Source organism: Ascaphus truei, chromosome 4 (genome assembly GCF_040206685.1).
Source record: "Ascaphus truei isolate aAscTru1 chromosome 4, aAscTru1.hap1, whole genome shotgun sequence".
In the NCBI taxonomy this organism is placed as follows: domain Eukaryota; kingdom Metazoa; phylum Chordata; class Amphibia; order Anura; family Ascaphidae; genus Ascaphus; species Ascaphus truei.
In genome coordinates, this window is record NC_134486.1 from 313,640,334 (window position 1) to 313,654,808 (window position 14,475).

General features: G+C 40.8%; 1 protein-coding gene across 11 annotated transcripts in view; it reads left to right on the forward strand.

The window, feature by feature from the left end:
• SNX14 (sorting nexin 14) overlaps nucleotides 1-14,475 on the forward strand; it is a 62,658-nt gene that overhangs the window by 19,802 nt on the left and 28,381 nt on the right. For 6 of the 11 annotated variants that reach the window (XM_075597880.1, XM_075597881.1, XM_075597885.1 and 3 more), the window contains exons 9-14: nucleotides 4,034-4,109; nucleotides 4,855-4,899; nucleotides 4,988-5,083; nucleotides 5,279-5,393; nucleotides 10,408-10,563; nucleotides 13,374-13,498. In XM_075597880.1, the coding sequence (XP_075453995.1) occupies nucleotides 4,034-4,109; nucleotides 4,855-4,899; nucleotides 4,988-5,083; nucleotides 5,279-5,393; nucleotides 10,408-10,563; nucleotides 13,374-13,498 (613 nt within the window). The remainder of the gene's footprint in view (nucleotides 1-4,033; nucleotides 4,110-4,854; nucleotides 4,900-4,987; nucleotides 5,084-5,278; nucleotides 5,394-10,407; nucleotides 10,564-13,373; nucleotides 13,499-14,475) is intronic. The other 5 variants (XM_075597882.1, XM_075597886.1, XM_075597887.1 and 2 more) reach the window with 1 other exon arrangement.

The following is a 14,475-nucleotide window of genomic DNA, read 5'->3' on the forward strand; positions in this document are numbered from 1 at the left end:
ATTAAGTAATAAACATGGGAAATTGACCACACAGCACATCGTCGATATATCTTTTCCAGATAAATTTGCATAGCTTGTGCAAATCTGGTCCCATCGCGGTGCCGCATGTCTGGATATCTCCAGACATGCGGCACCACGATGGACACAGTGTTTGCACCGAGCTATGCGAATTTATTCATGTCCATTTGGGAGGAGGACCATATTTGGAATGCCAATCCGTTCGGTGCAAACCTGGTGCTCTGGAAAAGATATATCGACGATGTGCTGTGTGTCTGGAGGGGGTCATCTGCTGAACTTGAGCAGTTTCAGGAGTATCTTAATGACAATACTCTTAATTTGAGGTTCACTTTCAATCACAACAAAATAAGTATTCATTTCCTTGATCTCTCTTTATATATAGACAACAATACTATACAAACGAAAACTTACCTTAAAGAAGTAGACGCCAATACCTATTTGTTGGCGTCTAGCCACCATCACCCTAAGTGGCTAAAAAATATCCCTAGAGGTCAAGCCTTACGGATCAAAAGAAATTTTTCTAATGATCTAATATATAAAGAGCAAGTAAATGAATTGAAAGAAAAATTCTTAGAAAGAGAATACAAAAGGCGAGATGTAGATTTAGCGATCTCTACAGTAGATAGTGTCGATAGAAACACCATTGTCTCAAAAAGGGCAACTACTAAAAGAAAGAACAAGCAGGATCATGGTCAATTTCCCATGTTTATTACTCAATATAGTGGTTTAGCTCCCACTATATCCAAAGTATTTAGGAAACATTGGGGGATTCTTCAAAGAGATCCAGTACTAAAAACTTGTCTCCCCGCTCAACCAAAAATAGTATATAGACGAGCAAAGAACCTCAAATCCACACTGGCCCCCAGTTGTCCCATTGATTACCTTCGGGATCGCCATGTCACATGGCTCAATGACCTCAAAGGGTACTATATAGTGTCTCCAACCATTTGAAGTTAAAACACAATCAAAATCCTGACAGCCTTGTCTGCATGGGCATTGATAATCCCAAAACTAGTTGGTGTGGAGGTGATAGGTTGAACACAGTTTCCAGACGCGAAATCTACTGGATTTATGTGTTAAAAACCTTATCCCCCTGGGTCGCAACATAGATTTCGATTTGGCAGCTTTCCTTAACGATCCTTGACATTATAGTATAAATTCCATTCATTTTATTGTTTATGATACATTTCTCAAGTTGTTTTATATTATGTTATAACAATGTTTTAATATATGTTTTATCCACTGTTCGTCCTGCTGAGTTATGAGACAAAGAGGCTTTAGGTCATTGTTGGACCCCACCAGCAGCCTGCTATCAGACTGCTGTTGTACGTGTACTTTAGATACCCTGTCAATCACTCAGCAGTACCCGCCCCCATTGTGGGAAGTGTTCTCCTTCACCTACATATTCAGTCAGTTCTACTAGGCTCCATATCCCCTGAGGAGGTAACGCACGGTTACGAAACGCGTAGGGAGGAGGATCTTAGTATTGTGTGTGCCAGTCCTTACTCTGTTACCGCTGACGCTAGTACTGAGACGCCGGATAGTGACGTCACCACCAGCGAGCCGTGAGAGATCACTTGCATGCTGGCTAGTTGATTTCCGGGTACTTCGGGTGGGATACATGCTGCGGACGTCATTTGGGAGTTGTATGTACACTGCTGACACATTGTAAGTGTGTTTAGTTGGTCTTTTATTTCTATTAAATTGTTGCTATGTATTGCACTAGTGCTGTCTCTGTCCCTTCCCCATCGGTGCCACCGGTATTGATCCGTTGTGGGAGCGTTGATTACCAACCGAGGGAACTCCATCCGGTCTGAACACGTGGGTTCCGTGAATGATCGAGGTGAAGACGTGGCACAAGCACAGATTCTATCCCTCACCTGAGCAAGATATATTCTTGTAAGTAGGTTTTTTATAGTTTTAGTTAAGTGTCCCTGTTCAGTGTACTGCGCAATGGTGTGTCCTTTGTTTAATTCCTAGGATCACCCACAGAGTCATCCACAGGGTCACTTCCATTCGTCTGAATTTTGGGACATTTCATCATTTGAATCCGCAGTCCGTCCTTTATTCTTGGACTGATAATTTGGACTACCAACCAATTTTTAGCGCCGGGGAACGCATATTTTGTGTCTGTTGTTCTGTTTAACAGGTCCTGGGAGTATCTGTTTTATGAGGTTCCCCTTGGAAGCTCATCTCTTCTAGTCACTTGTTTATTATTTGTACACTGGTTGTTTCACATATCACTTAACACGGTTTAGATTTATATTTTATTCACATTTATTCGCACGTCACGTTGTTTAGTTTAGGTTAGCGCTTGTAGGGAGTTTAGTTTATTTGTTTGTGATTAGTGTTCATATACTTGCCTAATACACACCAAATGAGGTGTGTGGGGGCAACCTACACAATGAAGGGAAATGCAAGGACTGGAAAGAGGGTAGGATATCGCGATATCACAAATCCTCCAAAAAGAATTGCGTTTGTGGTGCCCTCCTTCGTAACGTATACCATAACTTTTGGTCGTAATATTTAAAATATGATGGCAAAAGTAAAATAATATCAATCGAAACAGTGTGACAATAGTGCAGTAACTGGATTGACAGTATAAAAATTATATAAAAAAAACAGGATAGGTGTTGAGATCAGATGATGCCTGATGTAGGCTGAACTGGCTACTACTGTACATTGATATACCAGTGGTAGAAATGCCTAAGATAGCATCAGGGGCAGAAGCAAAGGCATGATTGACTTTATTGATGTAAAATATACCATAATAGGCGTAATATCTGAATGGTTGACACCCTAAGAGTGGGTACCATTATATGGAATCATCTTAGTAGGGAGATTAAGTGGATATAAATTGAGATAACAAGTAAAGACAGACAGGCTCTGACTGTAAAAAAAAAAACTGTCTGAGAGAGCAAGCAGTGTAGTTACTGCCCGAAATAGTATGATTGAGGATAGTGTAACATTAGTAACTGCCCTATAGGCTAATATTACCAATTATCAAAAAGCAGGGAAACAATGTACTTAATGGTCTATTTTGTAGCAAGCTTTCATATTGCAGCAGCTCTGCTTACATTATTACCATTACAACTATGTTATCTATGGAAACTACCTATAAGCTTATATTGTCATTGGTGGGAAAGCGGAGATGAAAAGTAGCGAGCATGTAAAGAAAATATATTCAATTCCTGTGTCTACCACGAGTTGCTCAGGAGCAACTCGTTTTGGACACGGTAATTGCATATATTTGTGTGTATTTAACGTTTAAAGCAATGCATGTGTAGTTTATGAAATGAAAAAAAAGAATATCATACTGTTAACTGCTTCTTGCCACATGGGCTTGCCATGCCTTGTAGGGTAATCTTTCTTAGGCTGGTTTTATAGTAAGCGCTGGCGGACATGGAGCGTGCACGTGATGCGTGCGTTTTGTGTCTATAGTCCAAACAGTGAAGCGGGGGGCGTGGTTATGACGTCAGAAGGGTAGGCCCACTGTGGTGCGCCAACAGCGTGAAACTAGAAATGATATGTCTTTCATCAGATCTGCCGCGCCAACGCTCATGGGCGCGCACGCGTTTCAACTAGATCAACGTCAGACTCACACATGCAATTGTCATTGACGCGCTCGCGCACGGTAGCTCACTATATTGCAGGCCTTACTTGCACCACTGGAGACGGAATTTGCTCAAGATTGATAACAGCTGTTGACATTCCTAATGATAGGAACAGCTCCATTTTGAATCCTGTGGGGAGGTGCAAAAAATAGTAGGTAATTACCATATTTACCTACTATTTTTTTGCACCTCCCCACATGATTCAAAGTGGCCCTGTTCCTATCATTTAGAATGAATGTCGTCTGGTGTTATCAATCTTGAGCAGATAAAAAAATATATATATTATACATAGCCTCATCAAATCAGAAACAAACTAATTTTTTAATAACATTTTTAGCTGAGTATTTTTGCATATGCAGATGTTCTTCTCGAGTTGAAACCTGAAAACGTTTGTTTTTCAGCCCGCTGACCCTGTTGGTTAGAGAGATTCTGTCTGGTTCTGTGTTCCTGCCGTCAATGGACTTCCTAGCTGATCCAGTATGTGTAGGATCAGTATTAGCAGAAACTAATACGCTGTAGTAGTGACTTGTTGTGTACTGTAGGATAATGTGAATTCCTCGATCAAATTGCTATGCAATCTTTCCTCAAACATTTGTATCATAAAGATAATACTCCTTTGGACGCTATTTGCTTTGTCTACCTTAATTGTACTCCAATCTAAGTACCTCACACCTCTGTATCGCTTTATTGACACATTTTGAAGAGAGTACAGGGAAAACGGCGGTGCATCTGCTGCTGCTGCTGAAGATTGGAAACCACAAACTGCAAACCACAAAATATCCTAGGTGCAAAAATTTATTTTAGGGCATAGTAACAGCCAAAAAGAACACTCTGACGCGTTTCCCGTGGTATCCCACACTTTATCAAAGAGTTGATTGACACATTTTGGAAATCTAGAGAATACATCCAGTAGCAGATGGTCCCAGCAGAAAAGGTTAGATTAGGTTACTCTGCAGTGTGTTGCAGCAGCAGTCCTAAACACTCCTTAGATTAATTATTACCTAGCAAAAATTTGTAGAAATTGACCCAATCTAGTCACTAAATCACCATTTCCCACATGCTGCTGCTGCTGCTCCGTGGCCAGTGTTTTAGTTTTGCAGTCTTACTTACCTAGTGATGGTAAACTAGTAATAACAGTAATATGGTTGCTATTACTTTGACTGTTTGCATATTTACTACTTTCTCTAATTATAACTTTGCTTCATTTTACTTTTCTTCACAGTATACGGTGAATCGTCTGCTCCTTATTTTCATAGACAATACTCCTGTGAGTACTATATTCATTTAAAAATACTTTTTTTTTTTTCTGCAATAAAAATCTCTTTGGTTCCTTTGTTATTCTTTTAGTTTCTCAGTGTTGTTTGTTTCAGCCCGAGCAAGCAACTGAACCGGCTTCCAATTTGGTCCCATTCCTACAGAAATTTGCAGAGCCTAAAAACAAGACTCCCTCTGTAAGTTTCCCCTATACATATACCCATATTATAGTGCTTTTCAACCCCAGTCAAGTGGAGCATTACTTAATCCCTTTTGGTAGGCGAGCGGTAATTGCATTATGTAATCGTTTGCAGTCAACAAGTATACTGTGCAACTTTCACTGAGCTTAACCAAGGAGGATATATATTCTGCTCATCTTTTTTTTGTTTAAGGTGCTGAAGCTTGAACTGAAGGAGATCCGGGAAGAGCAGGACCTTTTATTCCGCTTCATGAACTTCCTAAAGCAGGAGGGAGCAGTGCACGTGTTGCAGTTTTGTCTGACCGTGGGTAAGTCCTGTTATATATGATATTTCCATGCATATTTTATTAATTAAAAGTTAATGAGGGCAGATTATGGTGAGGAATAAGTACCTGAAAACTTACATGTAACAACATCGCTCAAACATCCTATCATACCCAACATTTTATTCCAGTTGAATAAATTCATAACTTTCATAAATGGGGTCTTTAAAAATGATAATGCTTAGGGAGTATGTGTTCTTTAAAATAAAAATAAGCACTTTCCTAGAGGGTATACGTAACCCAGTATCTAATGACTGATGTCCACCCATTTAAGTCTCAAAAGGAGACGTACGTCTCTAAAGTTTGAAGATGATTCTAAAGACAGCCCCTTCCTATGATGCAACTCAGTGTTTCTCAACCAGGCTTTAGTGGAACCCTGGTGTGCCCTGACTCTTTGCCCAGGGTGCTGTGGCCTCAGGGGAAACCCCCAAATGGTGTCCCTGGAGTCTCTGTTTTGTGTGACCTTTGTTACTGCCGCAGCTGGTCACAGCGCGCCCCGTCCTGCTTCACCAGCGAGACAAAGATACAGCCGTGACGGACAGGTCACTCGGCTCAGCTTAGCGTGTACTGCTGGGGAGGGGGGGAGGACCATAGAACGGGTGACAGAGGTTTGCAATGGTTGGGGGAGGTAGAGAAGCAGAGATCTCCAGCACTCTGCCTCCCTCTGTTCTCCATTAGGTCAGTGAGGGAGGGGGGCAGTGCGAGTCAGAGAGAGAGGTGTGTGTGTGTGTGTGTGTGTCACAGATACACACTGACATACAGATCCACTGCCGGGTGCCATCAGCAAGGCTATGTGCTAGAATTAATTCCCATTTCAGAGCAGAAGCTCTTAATTACTTTAAGGGTACCCACGAGATGAACAAGGCATATTGTGCTTCCATGGAAGATTTCCTGCAGCAGAACATGATTGTTGAGGTTACTGCTAGCCAGAGATTTTCTGGAATGTGTTCTGTTCTTTTGCTGGCCACAAAGAATTCAGGCGGCTACAGGCCAGTGCTGGACCTCTAACCAAGATGGACTCCCTTTGAACAGTCACAGGTGTAGAAGCCGGAGGTTTCCTGACATCTGATAGATTTAAAGGGTTCATATTCCCATTGCAAGGTACTACAAAAAGTTCCTGACATTCAGTGAGTAATTTCCAGTTCGCTGCTATTCACTTTGATGCAGCTAATTTGTAGGGACACCACCTCTTTTAGAAATAAATCCAAGGCAATGGTGGAAGAGTTTAAGCTTCTCAAAGGGATTTTCAATGCAGCAGTGGAAGTAATCCTGTGGGGGCAGGTTTCATCTCAGAGAGATTCAAGGTACAGGAAATATGTCATTAAAGACAAGAAAGTCTAAGTTTATGGACAAAGGTAAAGAACCTGTGCAAGTGGAAGCCTTTGGAGAAACCCCTTTGGAAGCATATGAAGACAGATGGCAGTCTCCAGCAGTCTCTAGAGTTGGGGCACACTCTCAGGATTGCTTCACACATGGAAAGTTGACTAAATGGATCAAGGATCCAATCATTGTGCTGGAAAGAGCCATCTTTCAAGGGGCTCCAGGCATTTTCACACCTGCTAATAGGTCATCACACAAGGTGGATTCAGACAATGTCACGGCAGTAACTTATGTTAACTAACAAGGAGGCCCAAGGAGTACCAAAGCCTGGCAATAAGTCTCAAAAATCTTCAGGTGGGCTGAAAGAAATGCAGCTGGAATCTTGGCTACTTATGTCTGGGAAATGTCTTATTTTTCACATTCTCTCTCTCGTGCTCTCTCGTGCTCTCTCGCGCTCTCTCGCGCTCTCTCGCGCTCTCTCGTGCTCTCTCACTCTCTCGTACTCTCTCACTCTCTCGTACTCTCCGCTCATCTTCTCATCTTCTCTTGGCTTCTCCCTGTCCCCCATGTACTTCCTCATTTCCATTCTTTTCTTCTTCTTGCTCCTCTTCATTGTAATGCATTGTATTGTATGTCTTTATTTATATAGTGCCATTAATGTACATAGCACGTCACAGTAGTAATACACGTGGTAATCATATAAAGCAAATAATATAAATATCAGGTCATGGGAATAAGTGCTTCAGACATAAAAGTAACATTAAGGAAGTGGAGTCCCTGCTCCGAGGAGCTTACAATCTAATTGGTAGGTAGGGAGAACGTACAGAGACAGTAGGAGGGAGTTCTGGTAAGTTCGTCCAGGGAGCCAAGCTTTATGTATCGTGTCCAGTATTATCCACATTGCTATTCATATGCTTTAAGCAAGTGCGTCTTAAGGTGGGTCTTAAAGGTGGATAGAGAGGGTGCTAGTCGGGTATTGAGGGGAAGGAAGAAAGAAGACATCCTTGAGAAGAACGCAAGAGTCGGGATGGTGCATAGCGAAAAATTAGGGCTGAGATGTAAGAAGGGGCAGAAGAGTGTAAAGCTTTAAAAATGAGGAGGAGAATTGAGTGAGAGATGCAGGATTTGATCGGAAGCCAGGAGAGGGATTTCAGGAGGGAGACGCGGAGACATATTTAGGAAAGAGTAGAGCGATTCTGGCAGCAGCGTTTAAGATAGATTGTAAGGGAGACAGGTGAGAGGCAGGAAGGCCGGACAGCAGGAGGTTACAGTAATCAAGACGGGAGAGAATGAGGGCCTGAGTCAGAGTTTTAGCAGTCAAGCAACAGAGGAAAGGGCGTATCTTTGTGATATTGCGGATGAAAAAGCGTCAGGTTTTAGAAACATTTTGAATGTGAGAGGAGTCAAGTGTTACCCCTAAGCAGCGTGCTTCGGCTACTGGGTAATTGATCGTACTTCCAATAATAATGTGGAAGGAGGTAGTAGGGCCAGGTTTGGGAAGAAGTATGAGGAGCTCTGTTTTTGCCATGTTAAGTTTAAGGCGGCGGAGGGCCATCCGGGATGATATCGCAGAGAGACATTCAGAAACTTTGGTTTGTACAGCAGATGTAAGGTCGGTAGTTGAAAAGTAAATTTGTGTGTCGTCGGCATAGAGGGGCTATTTAAACCCAAGTGATGTGATTTAGGTCACCTAGAGAGAGTGTGTACAGAGAAAAGAGAAGAGGTCCCAGGACAGAGCCCTGGGGTACCCCCACAGAGAGATTGATAGAGGAGGTGTTGGCAGAAGAGACACTGAAAGTACAGTACTACGGGAGAGGTAAGAGGAGATCCAGGATAGAGCTTTGTTCCGAATACCAAGAGTATGGAGAACGTGAAGGAGAAGAGGGTAGGTGGTCCACGGTGTTAAATGCTGCAGAGAGGTTGAGTTATATGAGCATAGTGTAATGACCTCTGTCTTTGGCAGCATAGAGGTCATCATTTATTTTAGTGAGGGTTGTTTCAGTGGAGTTAGCAGTGCGGAAGCCAGATTGTAGAGGGTCTAGGAGAGATCCTTGATGCCCTTTGATATCCGTCTTTCTTCCTTCCTTTCCATATTCATTCAGAAGCTTAAAACTCATCTTTCCTTCTCTTTAATTTCCATTAATTTTTTTTCTCTTTGGGCTCCTTGTTATTCATCTGCATCTATTCAGTTATTCTTCATATTTAAGTTGATTTTGGTGTATTATTCTGTATTTGTATTTGCGCTTTGGATTAAAGCGCTATGAAAATGTAAAATAAATAAGAGGACTTTCTCAGCAGAACTAAAGCAGTTACAGGAGAATGTGCTCTGAACATCAAGGCTTTTGCAGACCTGGTACATCTCTGGGGTCAGCTGGAGATGGCTTTAGCAGGAAACTGATCCTTCCATCTGGCCTGCACGTTTCCTTTAATTCTGGTAATTCGGAAGGTGATCAAGAAGATCAAGCTACAGTGGATCCTTATAGTAGCCAATTAGCCCAGAAAGCATTGGCATGCAGACTAAAAAGTCAATCCTTTTAAAATCACAGCCTCAAAAGTTACAAGCTGTCCCCAACTACTGCATCAGGATCCCATTGTTCATCCCTAGCATCAGATCTTTCAATTTACTACATGGAGATTGAGTGAGCTTCGTTATGCAAATTAAATCCATCGCATACGGTCATTGACACTAGTCTTCTGTCACGGAAACCAGTAATGTCTCACATTAATTCCAGAATTTGGAAGATATTTTTAAACTAATGAAGGGCTCAATATTAGAGGAGACCATGTTCCTCATATTTGGATTTCCTGCAACACTGTCCAGGCACCAGTAGCTTCACATGACCTCGTGAGGTGCTTCTTTAGAGCCATTGCTACATTAAGACCTGCAATTAAGGTTCCTCTGCCCCCTTGGGATCTCTCACTGATGCTCAAGACTTTGACGTCAAGTCCCTTAAAACTCTTGGAGGAAAGTCTGCTAAAGTTTTAACAGAAAAAGTATCATCTTTTTTGTAGCCCTAATCATGGCCAGGACAGAGGGAGGAATCTAGCCATTGTCACACACACAGCCCTATCTAAAGTTCTATCAATACACTGGGTAGGTTTGAGACTTACATTTTTTTTTTTTGTCCCACGGTAGTCTTAAAATTCCATCTGAATTAGGAGATCTTGGTTCCGTGTTTTGTCTGAATCCCTCTGAGAAGTAGAGTGCTCCATAATCTGTGTGGTCAGAGCACTCGGCTAATATGTGAACTGAATGGCGGTATTCAGATTATCGGACATCCGTTTTCATGTCCTTGTAGGGTCAGACCGCTTCCTTCTCCCATTTTCAAAATATGGTGAGCTTTGGTATATTTCGCTATTTTACGTTGCCATGAGAACGTCGAAAAAATGGAGAACTGTACTTAAGATATTTCCTTTCTTTCCAGTCCTTCATGGTAGTGTATATTTGTTGTTTTTTTTCTGTTCCATTGTTATAGCATTGCAAGTGTGAATAACTGGCCGTGATGAAAGGTAAATAAACTACATTAGCGCTTATATGCAGTTATTTGAGTGAAGAACTTCATTAACAATTCATACGAGTTTATATTGCCCCGATGTTGTACATTCTGTTTGCGCCATTTCCATGCACTTTGAAATTACCAAGCTTTATTTTTTTCTTTCTTTTTTTTTTTCCGTCCAGAGGAATTTAATGACAAAATTTTAAGACCAGAGTTAGCTGAGGAGGAAATGACATCTCTTCATGAAGAGGTGCAGAAGATTTACCGGACCTACTGCCTGGAAGAAAGCATTGATAAAATTCGATTTGATCCTTTCATTGTGGACGAAATTCAAAGAAGTAAGTTTGTATGTATGTGTTCAAACGATGACCTAAGTGCAAATAAATACATTTTTATAAAAAAAATAAATGTGTATCCGTGTGAGGTTTCAGTTCTTCAACATCATCCAATTAGGGAGAGTTGTATGATACAGCATTTCATATTTCATTGTCTTGTTTGTGTATATTATATGTTGTATTTCGTGTGTGTGTGTGTGTGTGTGTGTGTGTGTGTGTGTGTGTGTGTGTGTGTGTGTGTGTGTGTGTGTGTGTGTGTGTGTGTTTTGCAGCACTCCTGACTCAAGGAATCCCCTCTCTCCACAATGTTGATATATTAAAAAATGTACTTTAGCAGCAATGTCATCTCACGATAATGTCATGGCTGTCTATTGGCTATCCATAGGTGAGGCTGCTCCTAGTGGGATATTGTTTTTCTTTGACAAGAATTCTTATAAGGAAATTCCAAAATTACACATCTCAGGAACCCCATAGGGTCCCTGTAACCTGGAGTGCAACCGTGCTGCTCGGTGAAAAATAAAAAGCAAGGATTACTTCTTTAAGACTAGATTCATTGTAATAATACACTGGGGACTCTACTTATTAGGACTCTCTCTGTCTGGATGTTGTTTGAATTTAGATTCTCTGGCGAAATTCAACAATTTTGCTAGAAATTGTTAAAGATAGAGCGAAAGATGTCAAATGTTGCTTGAACTTTACCAATGTCTCCCAAACTGTTTTGGCTAAAAAGTTTGAGCAAATGTTTTAGCAAATTTACTAGCTTTTTAAAAGTTCAACAATATACGCTGGTACACCAAATGTTGGTAAGCTCACACATCTTTAACACACATACAAATTGTAATATAGCATCCATCATCAATGTTGGCAAGGATTTCTGAATCCCAGATAAGGATGAATTTAGTGTCTTATTTAAAGCAGCATTTCAAGCAACAAAAAGTCTGTAGCCGGGGGTCTCCAGAGCTGATCCTTGTTCATTTCAGCTCCGGGGACCCCTGGCTTCCAGAGATGCCTCCATAGGTGTTGCAAGTGCTTCCAGGTTCCTAAAACCGCTGAGGTGCACAGGTCATTTAGCAGCAATGTCATCTCACGATAATGTCATGGCTGTCTATTGGCTATCCATAGGTGAGGCTGCTCCTAGTGGGATATTGTTTTTCCTTGACAAGAATTCTTATAAGGAAATTCCAAAATTACACATCTCAGGAACCCCATAGGGTCCCTGTAACCTGGAGTGCAACCGTGCTGCTCGGTGAAAAATAAAAAGCAAGGATTACTTCTTTAAGACTAGATTCATTGTAATAATACACTGGGGACTCTACTTATTAGGACTCTCTCTGTCTGGATGTTGTTTGAATTTAGATTCTCTGGCGAAATTCAACAATTTTGCTAGAAATTGTTAAAGATAGAGCGAAAGATGTCAAATGTTGCTTGAACTTTACCAATGTCTCCCAAACTGTTTTGGCTAAAAAGTTTGAGCAAATGTTTTAGCAAATTTACTAGCTTTTTAAAAGTTCAACAATATACGCTGGTACACCAAATGTTGGTAAGCTCACACATCTTTAACACACATACAAATTGTAATATAGCATCCATCATCAATGTTGGCAAGGATTTCTGAATCCCAGATAAGGATGAATTTAGTGTCTTATTTAAAGCAGCATTTCAAGCAACAAAAAGTCTGTAGCCGGGGGTCTCCAGAGCTGATCCTTGTTCATTTCAGCTCCGGGGACCCCCGGCTTCCAGAGATGCCTCCATAGGTGTTGCAAGTGCTTCCAGGTTCCTAAAACCGCTGAGGTGCACAGGTCATTTAGCAGCAATGTCATCTCACGATAATGTCATGGCTGTCTATTGGCTATCCATAGGTGAGGCTGCTCCTAGTGGGATATTGTTTTTCCTTGACAAGAATTCTTATAAGGAAATTCCAAAATTACACATCTCAGGAACCCCATAGGGTCCCTGTAACCTGGAGTGCAACCGTGCTGCTCGGTGAAAAATAAAAAGCAAGGATTACTTCTTTAAGACTAGATTCATTGTAATAATACACTGGGGACTCTACTTATTAGGACTCTCTCTGTCTGGATGTTGTTTGAATTTAGATTCTCTGGCGAAATTCAACAATTTTGCTAGAAATTGTTAAAGATAGAGCGAAAGATGTCAAATGTTGCTTGAACTTTACCAATGTCTCCCAAACTGTTTTGGCTAAAAAGTTTGAGCAAATGTTTTAGCAAATTTACTAGCTTTTTAAAAGTTCAACAATATACGCTGGTACACCAAATGTTGGTAAGCTCACACATCTTTAACACACATACAAATTGTAATATAGCATCCATCATCAATGTTGGCAAGGATTTCTGAATCCCAGATAAGGATGAATTTAGTGTCTTATTTAAAGCAGCATTTCAAGCAACAAAAAGTCTGTAGCCGGGGGTCTCCAGAGCTGATCCTTGTTCATTTCAGCTCCGGGGACCCCCGGCTTCCAGAGATGCCTCCATAGGTGTTGCAAGTGCTTCCAGGTTCCTAAAACCGCTGAGGTGCACAGGTCATTTTTTGCAACTTTCTACTATTGGCTCCTGTATCACGGAAGATTTAAACCTCCATATTGTTTAACCAGCCATGGATGGTACCGGTGGCACCTTTGGAGGTACTGTAAGTATCTCTGGAAGCACAGGGTCCCTGGAGCTGAAATCTATGCAGTTCAGCACAAACGTACCCCTGCTTCCCGCCTGGAAAAAAAATATATAGTGGAAACGCACTTTTAATTTAGTGTCTTGGGTACATGTATATACCCATTTTAATATATCAATTTCTTTTTCTAGTTGCTGAAGGCCCTTACACCGATGTGGTGAAGTTACAAACCATGCGTTGCCTTTTTGAAGCTTATGAACATGTTCTTTCCCTCTTGGAGAATGTTTTTACACCAATGTTTTGTCACAGCGATGAGGTAAACATTAATAAGGGCAACAAAAATGTAATATAATCGAATGTGTTCCTAATACTAATGCAATGTGCGAGAATAAATGCAGCGAATGGTGGAATCCTGATGACAATTTTAACGTTTTTGTACAAATCCTATCCTGGCTCAAGCATCTAAACATATTGAGGAAAGGTAATACCATAATTGGTTTACCATCCGTTCCCTGATCATGCATATTGCATTGCACACAACTTACTGTAAGTTCTAAAATAATATAAAGTCACATTGCAGCTCTTTGATTTACTCTTTTTGAGAGGGAGAAAAAGCTGGCAAGACGTTTCTCTTAAACAGGACTGTAATGTTGAGTTTGCAAAATGAAGGTGCAATCATGCCTTTCTATAAATTCCACCTTCTTTCTTTTCTAATACTTAAACATTAGTTTGTCTCAATTACAGCCTTTTTTTACATGTCAAATACTGAATTATAGAGTGGAACCTTGATAGCTGTTTTTAGCGTTTCCAACATCAAGTTCTACAATAGTATTGACAAGCATTGGTCGTAAATATTTGGGGAGATTAGTTAGGATTTTGGATTAGAATGCTATCTTTAGGCCACATGAAAATTAATGATTTTAATGAGCTGATTGTATAGTAAATGTTTTTAGGATTTCAGTTTTCCAATAATTTTCTTCATTTAATCCAGAATAATTCTTGACATTTTATAATATAAACAGAATGGAATAATAGCATTTTAATTTGTGTGACGTCAATGCAAGATCTGCACCTTGTAGGGAATAATGCAATATGTGTGCCGATTATCGGCCGATAACTCCCACTGACTTCAGTGGAATCTTTCGGCCGATAACGAACCCAACAACCGCGTTGGAGTAGCTTGAATTATGGCCGTATAGTTTTACTGAGTAAGTCTAAAATATTTGGTCCTTAAAAGCATGAAAGCTCTGTAGCCTACATTATAATTCAATCTATGAGCTCTAGTGGTGGGCC